At 62.5% G+C, this 20,451-nt stretch overlaps 1 protein-coding gene across 1 annotated transcript; it reads right to left on the bottom strand.

Annotated features, from left to right (window-relative positions):
• Positions 1–7,464: 7,464 nt before the first annotated feature.
• TNNI1 (troponin I1, slow skeletal type) lies at positions 7,465–19,218 on the bottom strand. Its single transcript, XM_060395966.1, has 10 exons — positions 18,979–19,218; positions 17,621–17,672; positions 14,803–14,921; positions 14,077–14,309; positions 12,276–12,348; positions 11,661–11,792; positions 10,171–10,260; positions 9,006–9,182; positions 8,750–8,859; positions 7,465–7,712 (listed from the first exon to the last, which is right to left on the bottom strand). The coding sequence occupies exons 1-9, from the start codon at positions 19,216–19,218 to the stop codon at positions 8,752–8,754; spliced, it is 1,224 nt and encodes a 407-aa protein (XP_060251949.1). The 3' UTR covers positions 7,465–7,712; positions 8,750–8,751.
• Positions 19,219–20,451: the final 1,233 nt, after the last annotated feature.

Raw genomic sequence — 20,451 nt, 5'->3', positions numbered from 1 at the left:
GGGCAGGGGGTTGAACCCGGCCGTCTTCCCCCCGGGGAACAGCGAGCAGGAAAATAGCGCGGGAGCTCTGGAGCGAGTGAGGTACCACCTGGCTCCCTTTAGATGCATGTCCGCTGCGCATGCCTCCCATCCAGCAGGACCTCAGGGGACCAGGGAGGATCAGTGCCTAAGCAGAGGAATCTCCTCTTCCCTGCGCACCAGAGCTGTTGCCGCTCCCAGAGGAAGGCGGTGCAACCCCCGACACCATTAGGAGAAGACAGGTGCGGGAGGGCCGGAAATGACACGTCCTGCTGGGTCTCGCTGGCCAGCCTGGCCCCCTTGGGGCGCTGGTCCAGAGCTAGTGGTCTCTACAGTGCCTCCCAGCTCTGAGATCCCCAGTGAAGGGCTAGCCTGCTGCTGAGCAAAAGGCCTGGGCACACAAGGCAGCCCCTTCCCCAAACACCCCCTCCTCCAGGGAGTCCTCCTTCTTGGCTAGAGGAGCTGAACGGCTTTCAAGGAATGAGAGCTGGAGGCCAGGCTTTGGGCGCTGGCATGGATGGGCCATGTGGCCCGGGCAGTCACGTTTCCTCCTCTGGGTAGTAGAAATGACACTTTGCTCAGCTTCCTTCCAGGTTGTGGGGGTCAAATGAGTCTGCCGCTGAATGCAGGTGAACCTGGGGTGAGCAGTGAGAGCTACCCAAGGCCATGCAGAGGCCAAGGCAGGCCAGGCCACTGGCTCCTCCAGGGGGAGAGGGAGAGGGGGTGGCAACAACACAGCCCCTGCAAGCTGGGACTCGTGGCCACCCCTTCTGGGGCGCCTGCTGTCCCCAGGGACCCAGAAAATGTCCTTCCCTTGGTTTGTCAACTGAGAAAGAAAAGTATCCCTTGTCATTGGAAGCCCAGCCCTTCCAGGGACACTCTGTGAAGCCAGCAGTTGGGAGTGTCTCTAGAAGTTCAAACTCCAACACTGGCGCTATGGACACAGAACCGAAAGACAGGGAAGGCTGGTGTGCAGACCCTCCAGAGGTGTGGGAAAGTGAGCTTTGTGCGTGGTAGAGCCCCCCTACAGCCCGCGAGGGCAGGCCCTTTCTGCGTCCTGGGCGCTCGCTGTCCACGTACAGTGCCAGCGCTGCAGAAGCTAGTGTCACTGGCTCGGTGGCTGCAGAGCTCAGGTGTTCATTTTCTCACGGTTCCGGGGGCTTCCCTCAGAGAACCGCGCTCCCCCAGAGACCCTGGGGCAGGATCCGCCCTGCATCCTCCTGCTGCCAGAGTTTGCGGCGGCTCCGGGCCTGTGGCTGCGTGACTCCTCATCTGCCTTCAGAGGCCGGGGGAGCCGTGCCGGCCTCTCTGCGCCCGCGTCCAAAGTCCCCCTTCTATCAGGACACCAGTCCCTGCCCAGGGCCCACCCTGATCGTATCTGCAGAGGCTGGCACTCACAGCTGGCAGGGCTTAGGGGTAGCCCACAGCTTTGTGGGAGAACACAGTTCCTGCTGCAGTCAGCAAACGGCGGTGGCTTTCAGTGACTCAAAGATGCTGGGACTTGGTTCCTGACGCCAAGACACCCCCACTCGGGCATTGGCGAGGCACACACACGTGTGCTCCCAAACTTGCACTCACACAGCCGTGCACAAGCGCACCTACTCACGCGCACTCCTCCGCAGTGCATACAGCACACTGTGTCCTCGACAGGTTGAGGCGGAGGGGACACGCGCACCTAAGGCTGATTCATGGTGGTGTATGGCAGAAACCAGCATGGTGTTGTAAGGCAATTATCCTCCAGGGGAAATAATTTTTTTTAGAAGACAAGCTGTGATGAAAATTAAAATTGTGTCATCAGGAGAGACTCATTCTAACGGAGAGACTGGGGCACCTTGAAGGGCAGGGGCACCCGGCTTGGGCTTGAAGGCTGAGTGAAGCAAATTCACTCGTTAGAGAAGGTGGCAACAGACCGGCTACAAGACCGGGTGCAAGTGAAGATGCAGGGGTGTGAGCAGGAGGCGGTAAGGCAAGGAGAGGCGCCCCCGTACCTGGAAGGGGGGCTTGGCTGTGACCCCGCAGAACAGGAAAGGCCTGAAATGAGGTGAACGGCATCTGAGCGGGAAAATCCCTGAAACTTTGAGGGTCGAGAGGTCAGGCTGGAGAGGGGAGGCCACCGCGGAGGGGTTACTTATATGTCTATAAAAGAAAGAAGGGGCTTGAGCACGGGCAGCCCAGAGGAGGGGCAACAGCATCGGCAGAGCTCCAGAAGGCCGAGCGGTCACAGGGCTGGCCGTAGGTGGGGGGCAAGGCCGGGTGCCCCCTCACTGCAGGAGGGGCGATAAGGGCAAGTGTCCCAGGGGCCTGAGGCTCAGCATCTTGAGACCCAGGGCCTGAGAGGGCGCAACGTGGGGCCACCCACAGCCCGTGAGGTCAGCAGTGCCCCTGGCCAACCCACTGGATGGGGAGGCCGTGAGACAGCAGGGAGGTGCCCAGCATGGGCTCAGCACACAGCCCCTGGGGCACGTGCAGGCAGGGGGAGAGGGGACACTCAGGAGGCAGGGGCGGTGTTCCGCACATCCATGCCATGCGGTGCCCTGACACCTGAGCGTCCTGAGGAGAGGAGGGTGCCTCCTTCACCCATGTCTAGGCTTGGAGAATGGCACTAACTTGCTTTGGGAAGGAGGCCAGGAAACCCCAGAGGCCATAGGTCGGGGCTGGGTCGGGTCTCTCAGCACCCAGGACCCCTTTTCTCCAGGATCGGGGTCGCCTTGATGGTAAGTTGCTGCAAGAGCATCCGTGGTACAACCCAGTGAGGGCTGCTGGCCGGCACTGTGACCGCAGGCGCCAACAGGACTCTCTGAGCAGCACTGGTTACAGTCAGAAAATTCTGGAGACCACCCAGAGGTCTGTTCACAAGAAAATGGGTGAATAAATGTTGGTAGTTTGTCATTTTTCTCTCTTACTACAATCTCTGCCTCTGTGCTGCTGCTAAGTCGCTCCAGTTGTGTCCGACTCTGTGCGGCCCCATAGACGGCAGCCCGCCAGGCTCCTCCGCGCCTGGGATTCTCCAGGCAGGAGTACTGGAGTGGGGTGCCATTGCCTTCTCCCTCTGATGAACTTCAAAGCAGAAAGCACATGTTTATGTCAGACTGACAAACAAATACAATGTATTGTTTCAGGAACCAGAAACACGAAGCACCAGGGGGATGACACACGAACCGAGGATGCGTTTGCCTTTGGGGAGAGACAGGGCCATGGCTGGAAAGGGACACACGGGGGCTCCAACGGCGCTTGCGATCACCTAGCTCCTTCTAATCGAAGTGCAGTCGCTTCGCAGTGCCATGTTAGTCTCAGATATGCAGCAAAATGATCCAGTGACACAGATACTCAATTATTCTCTTACGCTCAGGTTATTTTCTGCTATGCATTATTACAAGATATTGAATTGCAACCCCCTAGTTCATAAAATTAGAGGTTGGTTCAGGGAACGTTAGTGACTGTGAGCCTGCAGTGGCCACTTCCCCTGGAAGAAGCCAAGAAGACAGGGCTTGCCAGCCCAGGGACCCCTGCTCCAGGACAGGCGTTTTCAAGACACCACAGCCAGCGGGAGGGGGAGCCCCTTTCTCTTCCCCTCCCAAGGAAGACGCCAGGCTCTGGGATTCCCAGCCTCCAACTCCTGTCTACATAGGACATAAGAAAGCTCCTTTTTCCCCAGGAGCCAGAGTGGGGACTGGTGGGTCTCGGGCCAGGAGGGTTGTGAGTCAGCCTGACACGTCAGTTCCCACATGAGGGGCAAGACCCACACCCTAAAGAATGCAGGGTAGTGGTTCCCGACTTTGGATTTTCCCAAATTAATACTTTTTTAAAATATGAATATACAAATGGTACCATGTTGTTTTTTGAAGTAAGAAATTAAAAGACATTACCACCTCCTGTACTCCCACCCCATAAGTAAAACGTATTTGATACTAAAATAATGAAATTAAGACATGCATTACTTTCTCAGCAAAGGTCCGTCTAGTCAAGGCTATGGTTTTTCCAGTAGTCATGTATGTGTGTGAGAGTTGGACTATAAAGAAAGCTGAGTGCTGAAGAATTGATGTTTTTGAACCGTGGTGCTGGAGAAGACTCTTGAGAGTCCCTTGGACTACAAGGAGATCCAATCAGTCCATCCTAAAGGAAATCAGCCCTGGGTGTTCATTGGAAGGACTAATGCTGAAGCTGAAACTCCAATATTTGGGCCACTTGATGCGAAGAGTTGATGCATTAGAAAAGACCCTGATGTTGGGAAAGATTGAAGGCAGGAGGAGAAGGGGACAACAGAGGATGAGATGGTTGGATGGCGTCACCGATTGGATGGACATGAGTTTGGGTGGACTTGGGAGTTGGTGATGGACAGGGAGGCCTGGCATGCCGTAGTTCGTGGGGTTGCAAAGAGTCGGACACGACTGAGCGACTGAACTGACTGACTGATCCATGCCTGAACAGAGGAGAATCCTTTTCACTGAGTACACTACCTTTACGGAAACTTCAAGGCCAGGGTTCCCAGCAAGCCGCGGAGCAGTAGGAGGTGGGGCAGAGATCCGATCAGAATCGCCATCTGGGAAGTTCTAACAGGAGGGACATGTGCCATCCATCCGCCCTCACAGCCGCGTGCACAGGGGCACACACACCAGGCTCACCCCTTCCGATGGACACACACATGCACACACACGTGCTCACATGCACACACACACGCTCCTCCATGTGGCTCCGGCGTGGGAATGGCTGTCCTGGCGCCCAGCTGAGACCAGGCTTCTCTGCTGAGCCCAGAGCCAAGGGTGGGCTCACCCTGCCTGTGTGACCGTGGAACCCAGTGGTGCGGAGCCAGAGGGGTCACCTGCCCAGGCCCCCAGGCCCTGCCCTTGCCGCCTGCAGTGAGTCCAGCCCCTGGGTCTCAGCCCCGTTAGGGCCGTGGCCTTCAAGGAGCCACTCCCTCTCTGCCTCCAGACACCGCGGGGCTCATGTTCTCCGGGACCCGCGGATCCACCAGGAAGTGTCCCAGGTGCAAGGCCGTCCATTCCCTGCAACCACAGGCTGCTCTGGGGGTCAGGAGAGGAGGCTGCCACCCCCTACAGTCCCAGCGGCCTGTCCCTGGCTGGGACAGCAGCCTGGTCACCCAGCTGGAACGATGCTGGCCAGCCCGGAACCCTGTGGGAAGCCTGCCTCCCTTCGTGGGGGGCCACTGGGGCTAATGTTTAACGGGCTTCCTCCGTGGCAGGCCCTTCAGTCCCCATGGCCCTGGGCCAGAGCCAGCCCGCTGTGAGGGGACCTCTAGGCGGAGAGTGGGCTCGGCCTCCTGCCAAGAGGATACAGAGCTCGGAGTTGGCCGGAGCGCATGTGGGAGGCATTCCACCCAGGGGTCCTCAGGAGGACCCCCCACACCCCACCCGGAGGCACCGCTGCAGGTCTATGTCCCTGCTGGTGGGGGGAACCCTTAGCCCATCGGGGACATTTATATCTCATTTGAATGTTTTCCCCTCTGTGGGGACAGGCAAACTCCAAGGTGTGTGTGTATTGCCCTTGGTCCCCGGCCACATCCCTTCTGGAAAGTTACAGGCTGGGCTCTGTTGAGCCTGATCCCAGCAAAGGGTGACCCCCAGATCCCTGTCCCCAGCCTGCAGCTGTCAAACCCCAAAACTTGTGTTGAATGACTTCAGCTCTCCAAGCCTCTGTCTGCTTGTGTGTGAACGGATCTGAAGTAACAGGGTCTGAGCCTTAGGTTTCCGTGAGAACGTAATGAGTGATGCTGACGAAGCGTGTTAGTCGTGACTAACAGTCTGGGCCCTTACAGACTAGATGGTTCAGTCCTGGCCCCTCGCTCAGGAGCCGTGACTTCTCTGCCTCCGTGTTCCCCTCTGGAGGATGGGGGGGGAGTGCTTTTCTCAGGGGGCGTGAATGTCTGAGGAGTAATCAGGTGCAGAGAGAGGAGCCTGGCAAAGAGTGAGTGCTGCGGCCGCTGGTCTGACCCCAGCTCTGCTCTGCCTGTGGCCAGCCCGGGTCCCTGCAAGGTGAGTGGGGACGGGGTGGGCGTCTCTCCAGAGATCGTGCCTCCTGTCCAGTCCCTGCTGTGGCCACAGCCCGGCCCGCCCCATCCAGCCTACGGAGGACGCAGCAGGTAGCCGAGGTCTGGCCCTGTCCCGTGGGCTCTCTGCACTGGGCGTTTGCTCTGAGTCAGGCCTGGGTTGGTAGGGCAGGGTGGGGCCCAGTGCCCGGGACCCAGCTCGACAGTCAGCCAGCAAACTTAGAGCTGCCTCTGCAACCCCGGGGCTTCCAAGGGCAGAGGCGGGGGTCACGCCTTGGACCCAAGCCGTCCGCAGGGGCCCCGGGGCAGGGAAGAGGCGCTGGGACTGCCTGGGTGTGAAGCGCAAGCCATGCTCTGTGGCGTGAACCAGCCCTGCCTGCCAGGCTCTGCAGCTAGGAGTGTGTGGGTGTGCATGTGTGTCTGGGCGTGTCTGTGCCTAAGGGTTTCCGTGTTGTAGGAGCTGTTTCTTTGAGCACGTCTGCCTCTCTGCCCACCCAGCTCTTTGCAGCCAGGACGGAAGCAGGATTCTCCCCAGCTCCTCCAGGCTGCTGTCCCTCGGGCGCGGGCAGGTAGACAGGAGCCAGGCCCTGCCCCAGGGCCCCGGGCGCTGCACTTTGCTCCCAGCTTCGGGCATTTATGGCAGGCAGCACACTGGGAGCAGAGGGCAGAGCAGGGACTCACAGGCAGACAACCCAGCCTCTCCTGGGACCGGTGCTGGGCGGCCACGAAGCCCAGGGCCAGGGCAGGGAGCAGCCACTCCCCGAAGGATATAGCTCAGGACTCACATGACACCACCCGGAAAAGCCGGACCCTCCGAGCCCAGACGCTGGTCCCCGCCCCATGGGCCACTATCCCCCGTGTGCAGGGGGTGCCTCCAGACCCCTACTCCATCGCAGCAGACTTCCAGCCCGCACTGGACTTGGTCCAGCTGCCTGAGGGGTGGAGAAAGGACCTCACCTAGAGGACAGAGCCCTGACTGCCCCACCTTAGGAAGAATCAGTCCCGGGGCACACTGCCTGTCAGAAGTGTGAAGGGAAATCGGGCGGGGATTCCGCCGGCAGATGGCACGCGGGCCGGGGGTGGGACAGAGAGTCCAGGGCAGGGTAAGGGGCCCCCCCTGGTGGCCGGGCCTGCAACTACCGGGCATCCCCTTGGCTGGGCCAGAGGCTCCGCCCGAGGGTCAGGGACACCAGGGTACCCGTACAGGGGGCCTGGGGAATGGCCCCGCGGAGCGGCAGGGCCGGGGGCTGAAGTGGGGAGCCCCTGAGTTCCGTACTGACGGCCGGAGGTCAGGCTGCACTGAGCTGAGCCCTCGGGGTGAGGCGGCGCTGTGTGAAATCCCCTTAGCGTGCCTCTGTGTGTGTCTGCCCTGTGTGTCTGCCCGAAGCCCGCTCGGCCTCCCCGCCTCCCCTCCCGTGGGTACTCACAGCCAGAGCCGCGGGGGATCAGGACACTGGCTTTAATGCGGGGTGGAGTGCGGGGGGGCGGGGGGGGGGGGGGCGTGACGCCTGGGGGCAACAGGCACAGGGGGCCCGAGACCCGCAGGCACCCACCCGCCAGGCGAGGTCTTCACCCCAACCCTGCCAGGGTCGCTCAGCAGGCAGGGAGCCGCGGCGCGGGGCGGGACGGCGGCGAGCAGGGCTGGAGGGCGGGGAGGGCGGGGAGCCCGGAGCGCAGCGGGGCCAGCAGCCTGCAGAGATAGAGGAGCAGGGCCTTCAGCGCCAAGCTGGGCCTCAGCTGTCAGCCGGGCCGGAGCCCTCCCACACCCCCTGCCCCACGGGGTCCCCGCCCCGCCGGGCCGGGCGTCCCCTCCACGTCTGGCGAGTCATCCTCAGCGCCGAGCTCAACTGCACCTTCAGCCCCTGACTTGCTCTCCCAGCGTCTGCAACCCCACTGCACCCTCGAGGACTTCACCCCTCCAGGGGGCTTCTCCAGACGATGGGGCTGTGGACAGACCCTGCCTGTCACGTGTCCCCCGGCTCGCCCACGCAGGGTGCCACCTGGCCTGGCTCTGTGCCTTCTCCAGCATCTTCCTGGGAGAGTGGGCGGCCCTGTCTCTCTTGGATCACTGCGGGGCACTTTGCAGGAGGCAGTTAAAAGTGCTTGTACTTTTGGAAAGTCAGAGCCAGAGGGTCCTGGGGACCACTGACGCCCAGGTCCTAAGCTCTTACATCGGAGTCATCCAGGGGCTGCCCGCCCCAGAGTCTGGGGCCCAGAGGGCCTGAGAGGGGCCAGGTCACCTGCACCCAAGGTGGTGCTGGGCGCACACCTGGGCAACCACGGAGCTGACACAGACCCGTGCAGGGGAGGGGCAAGGGCCCGAAGCAGGCGTGACGTGTCCAGACCACCTGGGACCAAACCGAGCCCAGCTCAGGGCGCTCTCCTCAGACCACAAGGCCCAGCCCGGGGGCACCACCCTGGAGTCCCTGCTGCCCTGGGGGCGGGGCCAGGAGCAGGGGGCTGGCCCTGGGGCGGGGCCAGGAGCAGGGGGCTGGCCCTGGGGGAGGGGCCAGGAGCAGGGGGCTGGCCCTGGGGGCGGGGCCAGGAGCAGGGGGCTGGCCCTGGGGGCGGGGCCGGGAGCAGGGGGCTGGCCCTGGGGGCGGGGCCAGGAGCAGGGGGCTGGCCCTGGGGCGGGGCCAGGAGCAGGGGGCTGGCCCTGGGGCGGGGCCAGGAGCAGGGGGCTGGCCCTGGGGGCGGGGCCGGGAGCAGGGGGCTGGCCCTCCGTACCTCTACTGGGTGGTCGGGGACTTGGCGGCATCGAACATCTTCTTGCGGCCCTCCATGCCAGACATGGCCTCCACGTTCTTCCTCCAGTCGCCCACCTCCACGGGCCGTTCCTGCGAGGGCCACACACGGAGACTGAGCGCCAGCCCGCCGGGCGCAACCCGTCCCCAGTCTCCCAGGGGTTCTGGAATGTTCTGCCAGCGGGCGGGGCCCCCCCAGGGGCTGCAGGGCCGGCGGCGTTGGTGCGGGCGGGGCTTACCTTCTCTGTGTCCTCCTTCTTCACGGACTTGAGGTTGGCGCGCAGGTCCATGGACACCTTGTGCTTGGAGCCCAGCAGGGCGCGCAGCATGGCGTCCGCGGAGACGCGCACGCGCCGCAGCGGGGGGCGCTTGAACTTCCCGCGCAGGTCCAGCACCTTGAGCTTCAGGTCTTTGATCTGCAGGGAGCAGGTGGCTCAGGGCTCCGGCCTGGCCCCAGGGACGCCCGTGACCACCACCACCTCGTGGACAGACACCTGTGTTCCATCCGATGTTGCTGGCACAGGGGTGGGTGGATCTCGGACGGGGAACAGACGGATGTGTCGTTTGGAAGCCCCATTTGGAGTGTGGGGCAGGGGGAGGGGCACGTCCTCCTATTCCCGCTTCTAACAAGTCCCTCCCGGTGAGCCTTCAGAGCAGGCCACTGAGGGCAGGGCCACGCCCCAGGGTGTTTCCAGAGTGCAGCCTCGGGAGGGAATTCTGGGGAGATCCATGACCCGCAGACTAGCGGTCCTCCTCCGGTCCCTCCCCATGGCCCTCTGCGTGGACAGGTTCCCACAGGCTGCCCACCCCAGGCGCAGGAGCCCTGCCTCTGCATCCCACCCACCCCCCTGGAGCTGACGCCCCCACGCCCCACGCTGAAGGAGCCCTGAGAGCCAGAGTCGGGGGCAGGGACAGGCTGTCCCAGGCCTGCTGCTGCGTGACCCGGGCCGAGGTTCCCAGCCTCGCTGAACCTCAGGGCCCTCATCTGTCAGGTGCGGATAAAAGCACCGCTTGGTGCACAGGCGCGCAGGGTGATCGCAGGCGCAGTGCACAGGAAGGCGTGCCCCGGGGAGCTGTCATCGCCAGGCTGTGAGGATGCGTGTGGGTGAGCAAACGGGGGCTGCTCTCCCACCGCGGAGCCCGCCTGGTGGGCTGGAGGAAGTCGTGCCTGTCATCAGTGAGACCGTCCTCCCCCGCCACCTCCAGGGCTGGGCCAAGCGCCATCTCCAGAGTCTGCAGTGGGAGGTGGACCCGGCCCACACCTGCCCGTCAGAGGCCCCCTCCCTCCCCAGCGGCCCCTCCCTCCCCGCCGCTCACCTCCCTCCCAGCGGCCCCGCCCTCCCAGCGGCCCCGCCCTCCCAGCGGCCCCGCCCTCCCAGCGGCCCCGCCCTCCCCGCCGCTCACCTCCCTGGTGTTGTGCAGGCACTTGGCCTCGATGTCGTAGCGCTCCTCGTCCACCACCTCCACTTTGGCATGCAGGTCACGGCACAGGTCCTGGGGAAGCAGGGAGTCGGGAGGGGAGACTAGGAGAACTCAGCCTTCGAACCTTTTCCTGCCCCTCAGCCTGGGGCCCTTGGCCACCTCCCACCCTCAAGGAGACCTGAAGGGGCTGTTGGACCCCGCACTCTGAATGGAAGCCCTTTGTTTTCCTTTCTGAATGTACTTGTTATCGCCAGAAAGTTTTCTTATGATAAAAAGAATATGTTAGTTGTAAAATTTTGAAAACTGTATTAACCAAAAATAATAAAGTAAGAATATTTAATGAGAAAAAATAAAGTAAGAATACTGCCACCAACTGGAGGGAACCATGGATGACACCCTGATTCACAGATTGCTGTTCACTCGCTAAGTCATGTCTGCTTCTGACCCCGTGGACCGTAGCCTGCCAGACTCCTCTGTCCATGGGATTTCCCAGGCAAGGATGCTGGAGTGGGTTGCCACTTCCTTCTCCAGGGGATCTTCCTGACCCAGGGATCGAACCCACATCTCTTGAGTCTCCTTCATCAGCAGGCGGATTCTCCACCACTGCACCACCTGGAAGCCTTGGTTTACCGATGGTCCCTGGTCTAAGGATGGTTCAACTTATGACGGTGGTGGTGAGGCACTGATGCACATTCAGCAGAAACCATCCTTGGAAGTCTGGATTTTCACCTTCCTCAGGATGACATGCGGTGCCAGGCAGGGCAGCCCCATGCTCACGCAGGGAACCATCAACACACTCAGAGCCATTCGTACCAGACAACCACTTCTCATCTTCAGTGAATAACAGGATATGTTCAACTCTCCATCATTATATAGGCTTCCTGTTGGCCGATTTCACCCACCTGTGGGCTGTGTGAGTGCCCTGCACGTGTTAAACTGCGCCAGGCAAGCTGTGATGTGCGGTGGGTGAGGTGTCGACCACTCACATTCACACTCGGATATCTCACCTGACAGTGGTTTATCAGTCCATAGCCATGGCCTAGTCAAAGGAGATCTGTTTCCTTCCAGCCCCTTTGCTCTGCAGTCACTGATATCTACCCTCTTATCAATGTTAGGAAAACTTTAAAGCCGTCTGCAGGGGAAGCCAGGCAAGGCTGGAGAAGGGGCCTCCCCACCGTGCTGCCCACCTGCCTGCTGGGCTCCTTAGGCTGGCCTGCGCCCCCCTCCCCGTCACCTGTCGGGGCCCCTCTCTCCCCGTGCCCACCCCCCACCACCCCCGTGCCCACCCTGCCCACCACCCCCCGTCCCCACCCCCCACCACCCCCGTGCCCACCCTGCCCACCCCCACCCCCACCCCCACCCCCACCCCCCACCCTCACGCCGTCACCCGCACGATGTCACCTGCTCACCTCCACCCCCACGCCGTCACACTCCCACCCCCCACCCCCATGCCGTCGCCCGCTCGCCCCCACCTGCAGGGCGCTGAGCGACAGCCCGCGGGTCTGCAGCGCGGGGACGCGCTCCGCCAGGTAGCGCTTCTTCTCAGCCTCGCGCTCCTCGAGCTCCTGCTCCCAGCACTCCTTGGCTCTGGCCAGCATCAGGCTCTGCGCAAGGCGGGGCCGAGCCGGATGAGCATCCAGGCCCCCCGCACGGGAAGGCGGGCCCGAGCTGGGCCGGCCCTGGCCCCGCCCCTGAGGAGACACGTGTGCACAAGGCGGCCGTACCTGCCAGGCATGTGTGCGCCACGTGAGACCAGACCCTGGGACCCATCTGACCACGTGGGCGCTTGGCCCCCCCCCCTCCCCCGGGCCTGACTGCCCTTCCGCCTTCCTCTTATCATTTCCCATCCTTGTGGGACCCAGAGCGCCTGAGAGAGAAACACTTAGCAAAACAGAGGCAACCCTTTGTCCCCACGAGGGGTCCGGCCTCCCCCCAGGCCCCGAACTCAGGCTCTGGGCTCAGCCGACCCCCTCCGCTGAGCCTCCATTCCTCCACCATCTCCCCTTCCCCTGCTACCCCAGTCTCAAAGGAGCCCTGCACCCCTCTACCTCCCCAGCTGTCTCCCCCAGGGCCGGGAAACCGCTCACCTTCAGCAGGAGTTTGCGGGAGGCAGTGATCTTGGGTTTTCTCTGAGAAGGAGGAGGAGGAGAGACAGCTGAGGCAGAGGGTTAGAACCAGAAATCTGGTCCAGCACTGCCCGATCACCCTCAGCACCCAGAACCCCTGCCTCAGGGTCCCTTAAGTGCCCATCTGTGATTTAACCCCTCAGATTCAGAGACTCGGCTCCCTGATCAATGCGCTGGATCCTGCAATACGCCGTGCGGGCCCTGGGGTCTGCGCACCCCTCCCTCATCCATGAATCAGGGGACTGAGACACCCCCGCCCCAGGCCGGCAGAGGGACTGTAGACAGAGTGAGGTTTGGACAACCACAGGCCCCGGGGAGCAAGGGCAGCCCGCATCTCTGGGGGCAACTCCACCTCACTTCAAAGAAACAAGCTGTGAGTTCCTCAGTGAAGAAGCTTACCGCTTCAGTCGTCAAACTTGGCTGACGTCAACACTATCCACATAATCGCTCTCAGAAAACAATATTTTCTCCCCTTATTAAAAATCTTTGCCGTCTCTTGCTGACTAGACACTTCCTAACAGGTCTCAGCCCTGTAGGTGCATTCTCCAGGGAAGCAAAGGGGCCACTTCACCCCTGAGTCCCAGGTCTCCTGCCCCCTCTGGACACAGGTGGTCATGAACCCCACCCCAGCCAGCAGCTACTGGGCTGACCCCAGACCACAGCTTGGTTTGCTATTCCTGTGTGTGAAGTGGAAGTGATGGGCCGTGAGCAGTCCCCAGGGGAGCAAATGAATGGGCTTTGGAGCCTGGAGCAAGCTTCTAATCCACCGTTCAGTGTGGTCTGTCTCCTCCTCTGGGAAAGCCTGGGGTCTGACTGGGGTCCAGTCAGTGTGGTTGCCAGGGGTGGAATGTGGCTAAGGTCATCGCCAGCCTAAGCAGTGCTGTCTCCCCACCACGTGGGGGGCTTGGGGCCACCTTGCACTCCCCACAGACTCACACCCATACAAGCCTCAGAGACACTCAGAGATTCCCACAGCTGCTGAAAGCCAGGCTTTCCAATTCTCACTGAGAACCTCTGCCCAGCGTCTGTCCATTGTTGCTGATTTCTGTCGGCCAGCCCTGGGTCCACAGCTGCCCACTGCAGTGCCCACCTTGGCTGAACAGAGCCTGTGTCCTTAGCAACCTGAACAGACCAGGACCACCGCGGAGGCGGGGCAAACACCTGAGAGGTGGGGCAAGGACCCTGGCTCATCCCTCAACATCCCATTGTGGGGGGTTGGGTGGGGGGCGGTGTCGGTGGGGCGTCCGAGGAGGATCTCCTCCCACCCTGCAAGTGTGGCTTTGCCCAGGACCTGCTTTGCAGGGACAGGATGGCCCGCCAGGGCTGGAGCACTCTCAGACCCAGAGAGGCAGAACTGCTGGGTGGTCAGCGTGGGTGCCGTCACACTGGTCCCAACCTCAGGACCACCTTCAGGGAGGGGCGTCATGCACAGGGCCCACCGCCGCGCCCCCCCCCCCCGCCCTGCCCAGACCTTGAGGAGCCCCACATCCAGGGAGTTTGCTCAGCCACTGGACACCCCTTCCCCAGGCCTTGACCCAAGCCCTCTCCTCTCCCCAAATGTCCACCCAGCACCCCAGCACCCAACTGAAGACTCAACCAGGGCGAAGATACCCAGGGTCTCACTCACCTCGCTGCGGGCGTCCATCACAGGAAGGCCGGGGCAGAGGGGGGAAGAAAACAGAGTAAGTGTGGACAGTGCTCAGCTTCCGGTGGGGAGAACAACAGGGACGGGGGACGGGGCCATAGGGATGGGGTGCGGGGCCATAGGGACAGGCTGGGACAGGGCCACGGGGACGGGGGCAGGGCCACGCAGACACGCTGGGACAGGGCCACGGGGACGGGGGGCAGGGCCACGGGGATGGGGGGCAGGGCCACGGGGATGGGGGGCAGGACCACGCAGACAGGCTGGGACAGGGCCATGGAGACGGGGGGCAGGGCCACACAGACAGGCTGGGACAGGGCCACGGGGACGGGGGGCAGGGCCACGCAGACAGGCTGGGACAGGGCCACGGGGACGGGGCCCAGAGAGAATGCAGACAACACACAGAGGGGCCACTCCAAGGAGGAAAAGCCACAGGCTCCGTGGGCTGCTGGAGCCCCTCGCTGGGAAACACCAGTCATCTTATGGTGGGGAGGATGGGGTCCTCAAGGGGGCCCGGGCTGTGAAAGCTTCTGTCCTGGGTGCTCGGACGGAAGCTCGGCCAGAACCTCCCCAAGCTTTGTTCACCTACTTGGTGATACTGTCACAGCTTGTGGTCCACCCATTTCACCAGCACAGACAGACTCTGAGGGGCAGGCCATCGGGGAGGAGTTCTGCTTAAACCCTGGGAGCACCTGTGGGGCCCTGGGGACCCCAGCGTGCAGCACTGTCCCTGTTTTAGGGTCTGGCCTCGCGGGGAGCTGCTTCAGGCACTGAACAGGTGATCTGAAGTCTGCGGCAAACGGACACACCTTCTTGGACCCCGGGAAGGGGCAGGGGACTACTTACACTTCCGGCATGGTGACGGGCGGTTGGCACCTGGGGCAGAAGGAACCGCTGATGAGTGAGACACACCAGCCCTGCCCCACCCGCACTGGCTGGGCCTGGGGCTGCATCAGCCGCCCAGCCTGGGAGAGAGGGTCCACAGCAGGAAAAGACATACGGCCCCCCAGTGAGTCAGGAGGCGGCACACACTTGTCCGTTCACTCTTTTTGTCTACCCATTTCCTCCTTCATACAAGGGGGACAGAAATCTCATGAAGGCAAATAAGTAACAGAGGAACCAAAAGCGGTTCTGCTGGGCCGGTGTGTAGGGCCAGGATCTGCAAACTGCAGCCCGCAGGTCAGGAACGGCCTGTTTTTGCTCGAAACATTGTGAAACAAAGAATCTGTGACAGACCTGTGTGTAACGCGCAAGCTCAGCTCAGTCCGGTCGCTCAGTCGTGTCTCTTTGCGACCCCATGAATCGCAGTGCGCCAAAGCCTAAAGCATTCCCTATCTGCTCCTTTCCAGAAAGGCTAGCTGAGGCTTGTGGGGACCGGAATGGCATCCACAGAAGAGGTGTTTGGAGGGCGTTCACTTGGGGGCCTTGGATGACAGGGTGAGACAGACCGCGCTGCGGGCAGCAGGTTGTCATGGATGGCTCAGAGAGGGAGGGTCTGCGAGAGCAACCACAGAGAACCAGAAGCTGCTGCCTGGCACACCTCCAGGGGGCGCCATTCACTTGGACAGCGATGCACCCAGGGCAGGGCTGTGGGGTGCACTACAGGGAGAGGGGCTCTGGTCAGGAGGAAGGGCAAGCCCTGTGTCCAACTCTGGTTTCACCCCGAGCCTCTGCAGGGCCGTTTTCCTCTGCAAAATCAGGGATCAAAGAAGTTATTTTCCACTTAAAGTTTAGTTCTTGAACCCATTGTTCAAGCTAAATCACCAGACCAGCCAGCCCTGGTTGGAGGGCGGCGGTTAGCCCAGGATCCCCATTCTCCTCGGTGGGGTCCTCTGCCTATGGAGCACAGTTTGAAGCCCCCTGACCAGTGATCCTGGGACCTCTTTTAGCCTGACAGTCTGGGGCCCAGATCAAGGAAGGGGTCCTTGAGCCATAGAAGGGGCATGTTCCTAAGGGCTGACCACACTCGGGGCCAGCCTGAACAGACAGCATTCAGTGCAGGGGGTGGACACTGGGCAAAAGATTCAGGGACAACGGGTGGGGGCAGGTGCGCAGAGCAGGTCAGGAGTCCTGAGCAGAGTTGGAGGGGGGAGCGTGGGGGGAGGGGGGCTGCGCACAGGGTCGGGAGTTTGGATTCGGTCCAGGTGCTGGAGTGGGTGGGGGCGTGCAGCAGCCACGGCACCTCCTCCAGAGCCGTCTCCACCTCTGCCTCAGTCCTCCCTGCTCCCCGTGCCCATGACGCCCAAGTGAGGGCAGCCCCCGCGCCAGCTCCCCCATCAGAAAGTCTGTGGGCCCCCCTGCCGCTGGGTTGCAGGAATGTGACCCGAAGCCTCAGCTGTCACCTTGGGGCACAGAGGGGAGCGGAACAATCCTCACATTCCCGAGATGCTTGGCTGAAGTTAGATTTTATCGCCAGCTGTTTATTCTGGGGCCTCTGAGGAGGTCCTGGGGAGAGCACCCGCTCCGTCCGTCACAGCCCTGTCGAGCGGCCCTGGGGGCACAGAGCCCCCTGAGGTGGACGCACTGCCCTCGGGCTGTGCCCACACCTCCCAGGGGACCCACTGCCTGCCCAGCCAGTGCCGGACCCCTGCCAAGCTGCAGCCTACCCCCCGCCTGCCTACTGACAAATGCCAGGCCAAGGGAGCTCTGCGCTGCTCTACACCCGCGACCGGGACCCATTGACAGGTCCCCTGGAAAACAAGGGGGACCAGCGATAAGGACTGCGGAGGAGGCAGCTCCGCGGTGGGAGGCACATGCCCGGCCCCCACGGCGCGGGGAGATAAGGACAGCAGGAGCCGAGGCTGAGGCCGCATGTCTGTGGGCGTGAGGCGTGTGAGTTGCATGTGTGTGGCTGTGTGCGTGGGGAAAGGACAGATCACTCCCCTCGGGCTCATGTTTGCCTCCCCGACCCCACCACCACCCGGCCCCCCCACCCTTGGACCCCAGCTCAAGGGCACCGCAGGCCTCCAGACCCCCAGCAAGGCTTGTGCAGCCCCCAGCGCTGAGCAGGAAAATCTGCCCTCGGGGCCAGGGGTAGGCTCCCAGCCAGCGGGCTTCACGCCCCGCACCCGTTAGAGAGCCCACCCAGGTTCCAGTCCCCATGCGCCCCCCAACACCCCCCCCGGAGGCCCAGCCCCGACCCCGCCACCTTCGCTGTCTGCCCTGGAGCCCCGAGGAAGGCTGGCACTCTGCCTGCTCCTGCTGCGTCCACCATGCAGACAGCACAAAGACCAAGAACAAAGAGGTGGAAGGTCTCCCTGGTCCGCGGTGGGGGAGGGGAGGGGGTGCGGCTTTCCAGCGCCTGGGTCCTGCCCCCTCACCACAGCTTCTGCTCCGTCTCCCACCCCGGTGCTGCCTCTGCCCTCGCCCCAAGCTCTCCATCTGCGCCTCTGGCCCTGGAGCACTCTGCTCCCTCCTGGGGCCACAGACGGTGCGGCCGCGTGGAAACTAGTCCTGAAGGCTCTCCTTGGGGCTCCTGGGGGCCCAGAAAGTCCAGCTCATGGCTCCCAACCTAGACAGGCTGGAGGCTGTCCCTGCAGAGCCATCTCGGGCCGTCCACAGATAGCCCAGCTGCACAGGCGGGAGCCATCCTCCTCGACGTCCAGGCCCCGGCCTACTCCAAGTCTGAAGCCCTAGCACTGCGGCCCAGGCGGGGGACACTCACCTTCCTTGGTCTCCGGGGGTGAGGCTGGCCTCGGCTCGTGGCTGACTGCAGGCTGTGGGGCAGAGCAGAGGGCAGGCTATGAAAGCTGCGGCCCGCAGCCACTGGCCGGTAAAAATAGAACAGACCCGCGCCCCTCCCCTGCCTGCTCCCCCTGCCCACCGCACACGGCCTCATGGACGGGCCATGGCAGCTCCCAGCAGCCAGCGAGCTCCAAGACGCTCATGTGCCAGCTCAGGAGCACGCAGAGCCCGGGCACACAGTACCACACCCAGGAGATGGGAGCCCCAGAAAGGGGGGGGTGCCCACAGACCAGAGGGGCTCCAAGCAGGAGTGGGGCTCTGGGAAGCTGTCTCACTGACCCCACATCCCTTGCAGGGACATGTGGAAACCAGGCCCCAGACTGGGCTCCAGGAGGGCCAGAGGCTTGCCGTTTGGGCGTCGCCTCAGACTCTGGTACGCACCCCAGGAGGGCGCCTGACCCTAGGGCTTAGGTCATCAGTGCTGGGGATGCACTGAGGGGTCTGGGCCCGGGCTGACCCTTGGGCTGGTGGACTTTGAGGAGCCACAGACGCTCCACACCCTCTCCTGGCAGATTTCCCAGACAGCTCCCCACATCCGAGCCTGGAACTTGGTCGTGCTAAACCCCCCCTCCCCCGCCCCCAGCCCCCGGCTCCAGCCCCATGCCAGCAGCGTGGGGGGGGGGGGGGTGCACCTGTTTACTGACTATTTTTAGAATGATGGATGAACACCTAATACCCACCCGCTGGTCAGAGGAAGACAATGCCTGCTATGTTAATCCAGTGGCTATTATTGTTGGTCATCTCATGGGCCAGGAGTCCAGGCCGGGGCAAAACAAGCAGGACGCTGACCCTCTCGGAGACCAGGCGAGGCCGTGCCAGCAGCAGGAGGGTGGGAACAGAGCAGGTGGGCCAGAGTGTTCTCGGGGACATCCCCAAGGGCCACAGGGGGTACAGAGCCCGCCCTCTCAAGCCAGCAGAAGTGGCTCTGATTTGGCTTTTGTCGGGTCGCCTTCGGGAAGCCTCCATGCGAGAAGGCTGCCAGGGAGAGAGGCCGGGGTCTGGGAGGTTATGTGGGGTCAGGGTTCCAGGCGGAGTGGCCTGGGTGGAAAACAAAGGCAGGCCCTGCCAAGGAGTGGCTGGGGTCAGAGAAGGAATCTGGGAACTGGGGGTGAGCTTATCACCTGGGTCTATCATGTTTATAACTTTTGCAATAACTTTCATACAAAACCTTGACATGGGCAAAGACAAAATGAATTGTCTGCTTGGATGACCCTGCTTTCTGAAAAGGAAAAACAAAGAGAACAGGCTGACAAATAGAACGAAAACAGTCCAAGCAACCTGAAAGGCCAGCGGCCAGGCAACCTCAGAAAGCATGCTGCCCGTGATCCGCTCCGTGGACCCTCCCCTGCGGTGCCTCGGGGAGCTTGACTCATCCACAGGCTTCACGCGGACCCCTGTCCCGGGCTCCAGAGTCCCACGCCCACCCACACCCGTCACCCTACCAGCCTGCAGCGTCCTCAGCCCCACTGCCCACACAGTGCTGCGGGGCTCTGCCGAGGCCTCCTCTCTGCTCCCCATTGGTGCCTCTGCAGCCTGTCTCCTGCCCTTGCTCAGAGTTATCCTGAAAAAGTCCCCTCTTCTCAGGGCTCATCCACCCGGGCCAAGAGCCCCACCGCCCCCGAAGCCCACACCCCTCCTACCGACAGCACAGCTGTCCTGAGGCCGTGAGCCTGTGAGGCTCTGGTGCAGACACGCCCCTGGCTGGGGAGGACCCTCCACAGTCAGTCAGGACCGGTGCCCTCAGCCCGGGAGAGGTGCGGACGGATTCCCTGTGTTGGCTACTCAAGGCCCCTCCCCACCCCCTACTCCCCACCAACAGCGGCTGTACCAACAGGAATGGAAATATGCCACCTCGTCGGCCAAAGGGACTTTGAAAATGTGATCAACTAAGGGCTGAGTCCGGAAGATTCTCCTGAATCGTCCGTGGGGGCCCCACCCAATCTTGCGGTCCTTGGGAGCCAGAGGGTGAGCGGCAGCTCAGGGGAGGGGTGACAAGGAGGCAGCGGTCGGGGGCAGACCCCCGTGAGGACGGGACGCGCCTCCAGAGAGAGTTGCCCAGGATGCCCAGTGACGCTGAGGTGGGCTGTGGAGCTCTGGAAACGTAAGACGCTGGACTGTGCGGCTTTGGGAGCAGCAGGTAGGCCAGGCCCGTGGCTGGGGTTCAGGTGGCCCTGTGGCCCTTGGGACCACGTGGGTTTGGGGGCTCTGGGAGCACAGCTGGCCAAGGGTCCCAGAGCACAGCAGGCACCCCCCACATCCCTGGCCAGAGCCCAGCCCCAGACAGGGGCGGTCCCGCTCCTCGTCCCTGGGCACGGACCCCAGGATAAGGTGCGGACCCCACAGTGGGCTGCCTGCCCTGCGGTCCCCTCTCAGCCTCCCCGCCTCCACACACTCGGCTCCTGGGACCACAGAGGCTGCTCGGAGGCCTTCTCTCACTCCATCCACCTTCGAGTATCAGAGGAGCATTGCCTCCCCCAGGAAGCCAGCTCTGACCACCCGGACTATGCTTAGAGCCTCCTCCAGGCTCCACAGCCCCATGCCTCCTTGTTTCCCTGCACATGACCTACAACATGGAGGTCATCTACCAACTCGTCCGGAGAAGACTGAGTGTCAGCCCCACGTCCTAAACTGGTCATACACTCAGTGCCCGGCACAGTGCCTGACACGCAGTAGGTGCTTAATCAGTGCTCGTGGGGTCAATGAGTGGGCACGGTGCCTGACACGCAGTAGGTGCTTAATCAGCGCTCATGG

This window comes from Ovis aries, chromosome 12 (genome assembly GCF_016772045.2).
Source record: "Ovis aries strain OAR_USU_Benz2616 breed Rambouillet chromosome 12, ARS-UI_Ramb_v3.0, whole genome shotgun sequence".
In the NCBI taxonomy this organism is placed as follows: Eukaryota; Metazoa; Chordata; class Mammalia; order Artiodactyla; family Bovidae; genus Ovis; species Ovis aries.
Note: the sequence above shows the minus strand (reverse complement) of the source record. Positions and strands in the feature narration are given on the sequence as shown.

Excerpts from the sequence above, each read along its gene's own strand:
- TNNI1 (XM_060395966.1), bottom strand. The coding sequence starts at position 19,218 with ATGGGGAGCAGAGAGGAGGCCTCGGCAGAGCCCCGCAGCACTGTGTGG. Across the intron at positions 14,922-17,620 it reads ACCCCCGGAGACCAAGGAAG|GCTGGGCGGCTGATGCAGCC; the intron begins GTGAGTGTCCCC and ends CCTCTCTCCCAG. Across the intron at positions 12,349-14,076 it reads TGTCCCAGCCTGTCCCTATG|CTCAGCTGTCTCTCCTCCTC; the intron begins GCCCCGCACCCC and ends CTAACCCTCTGC.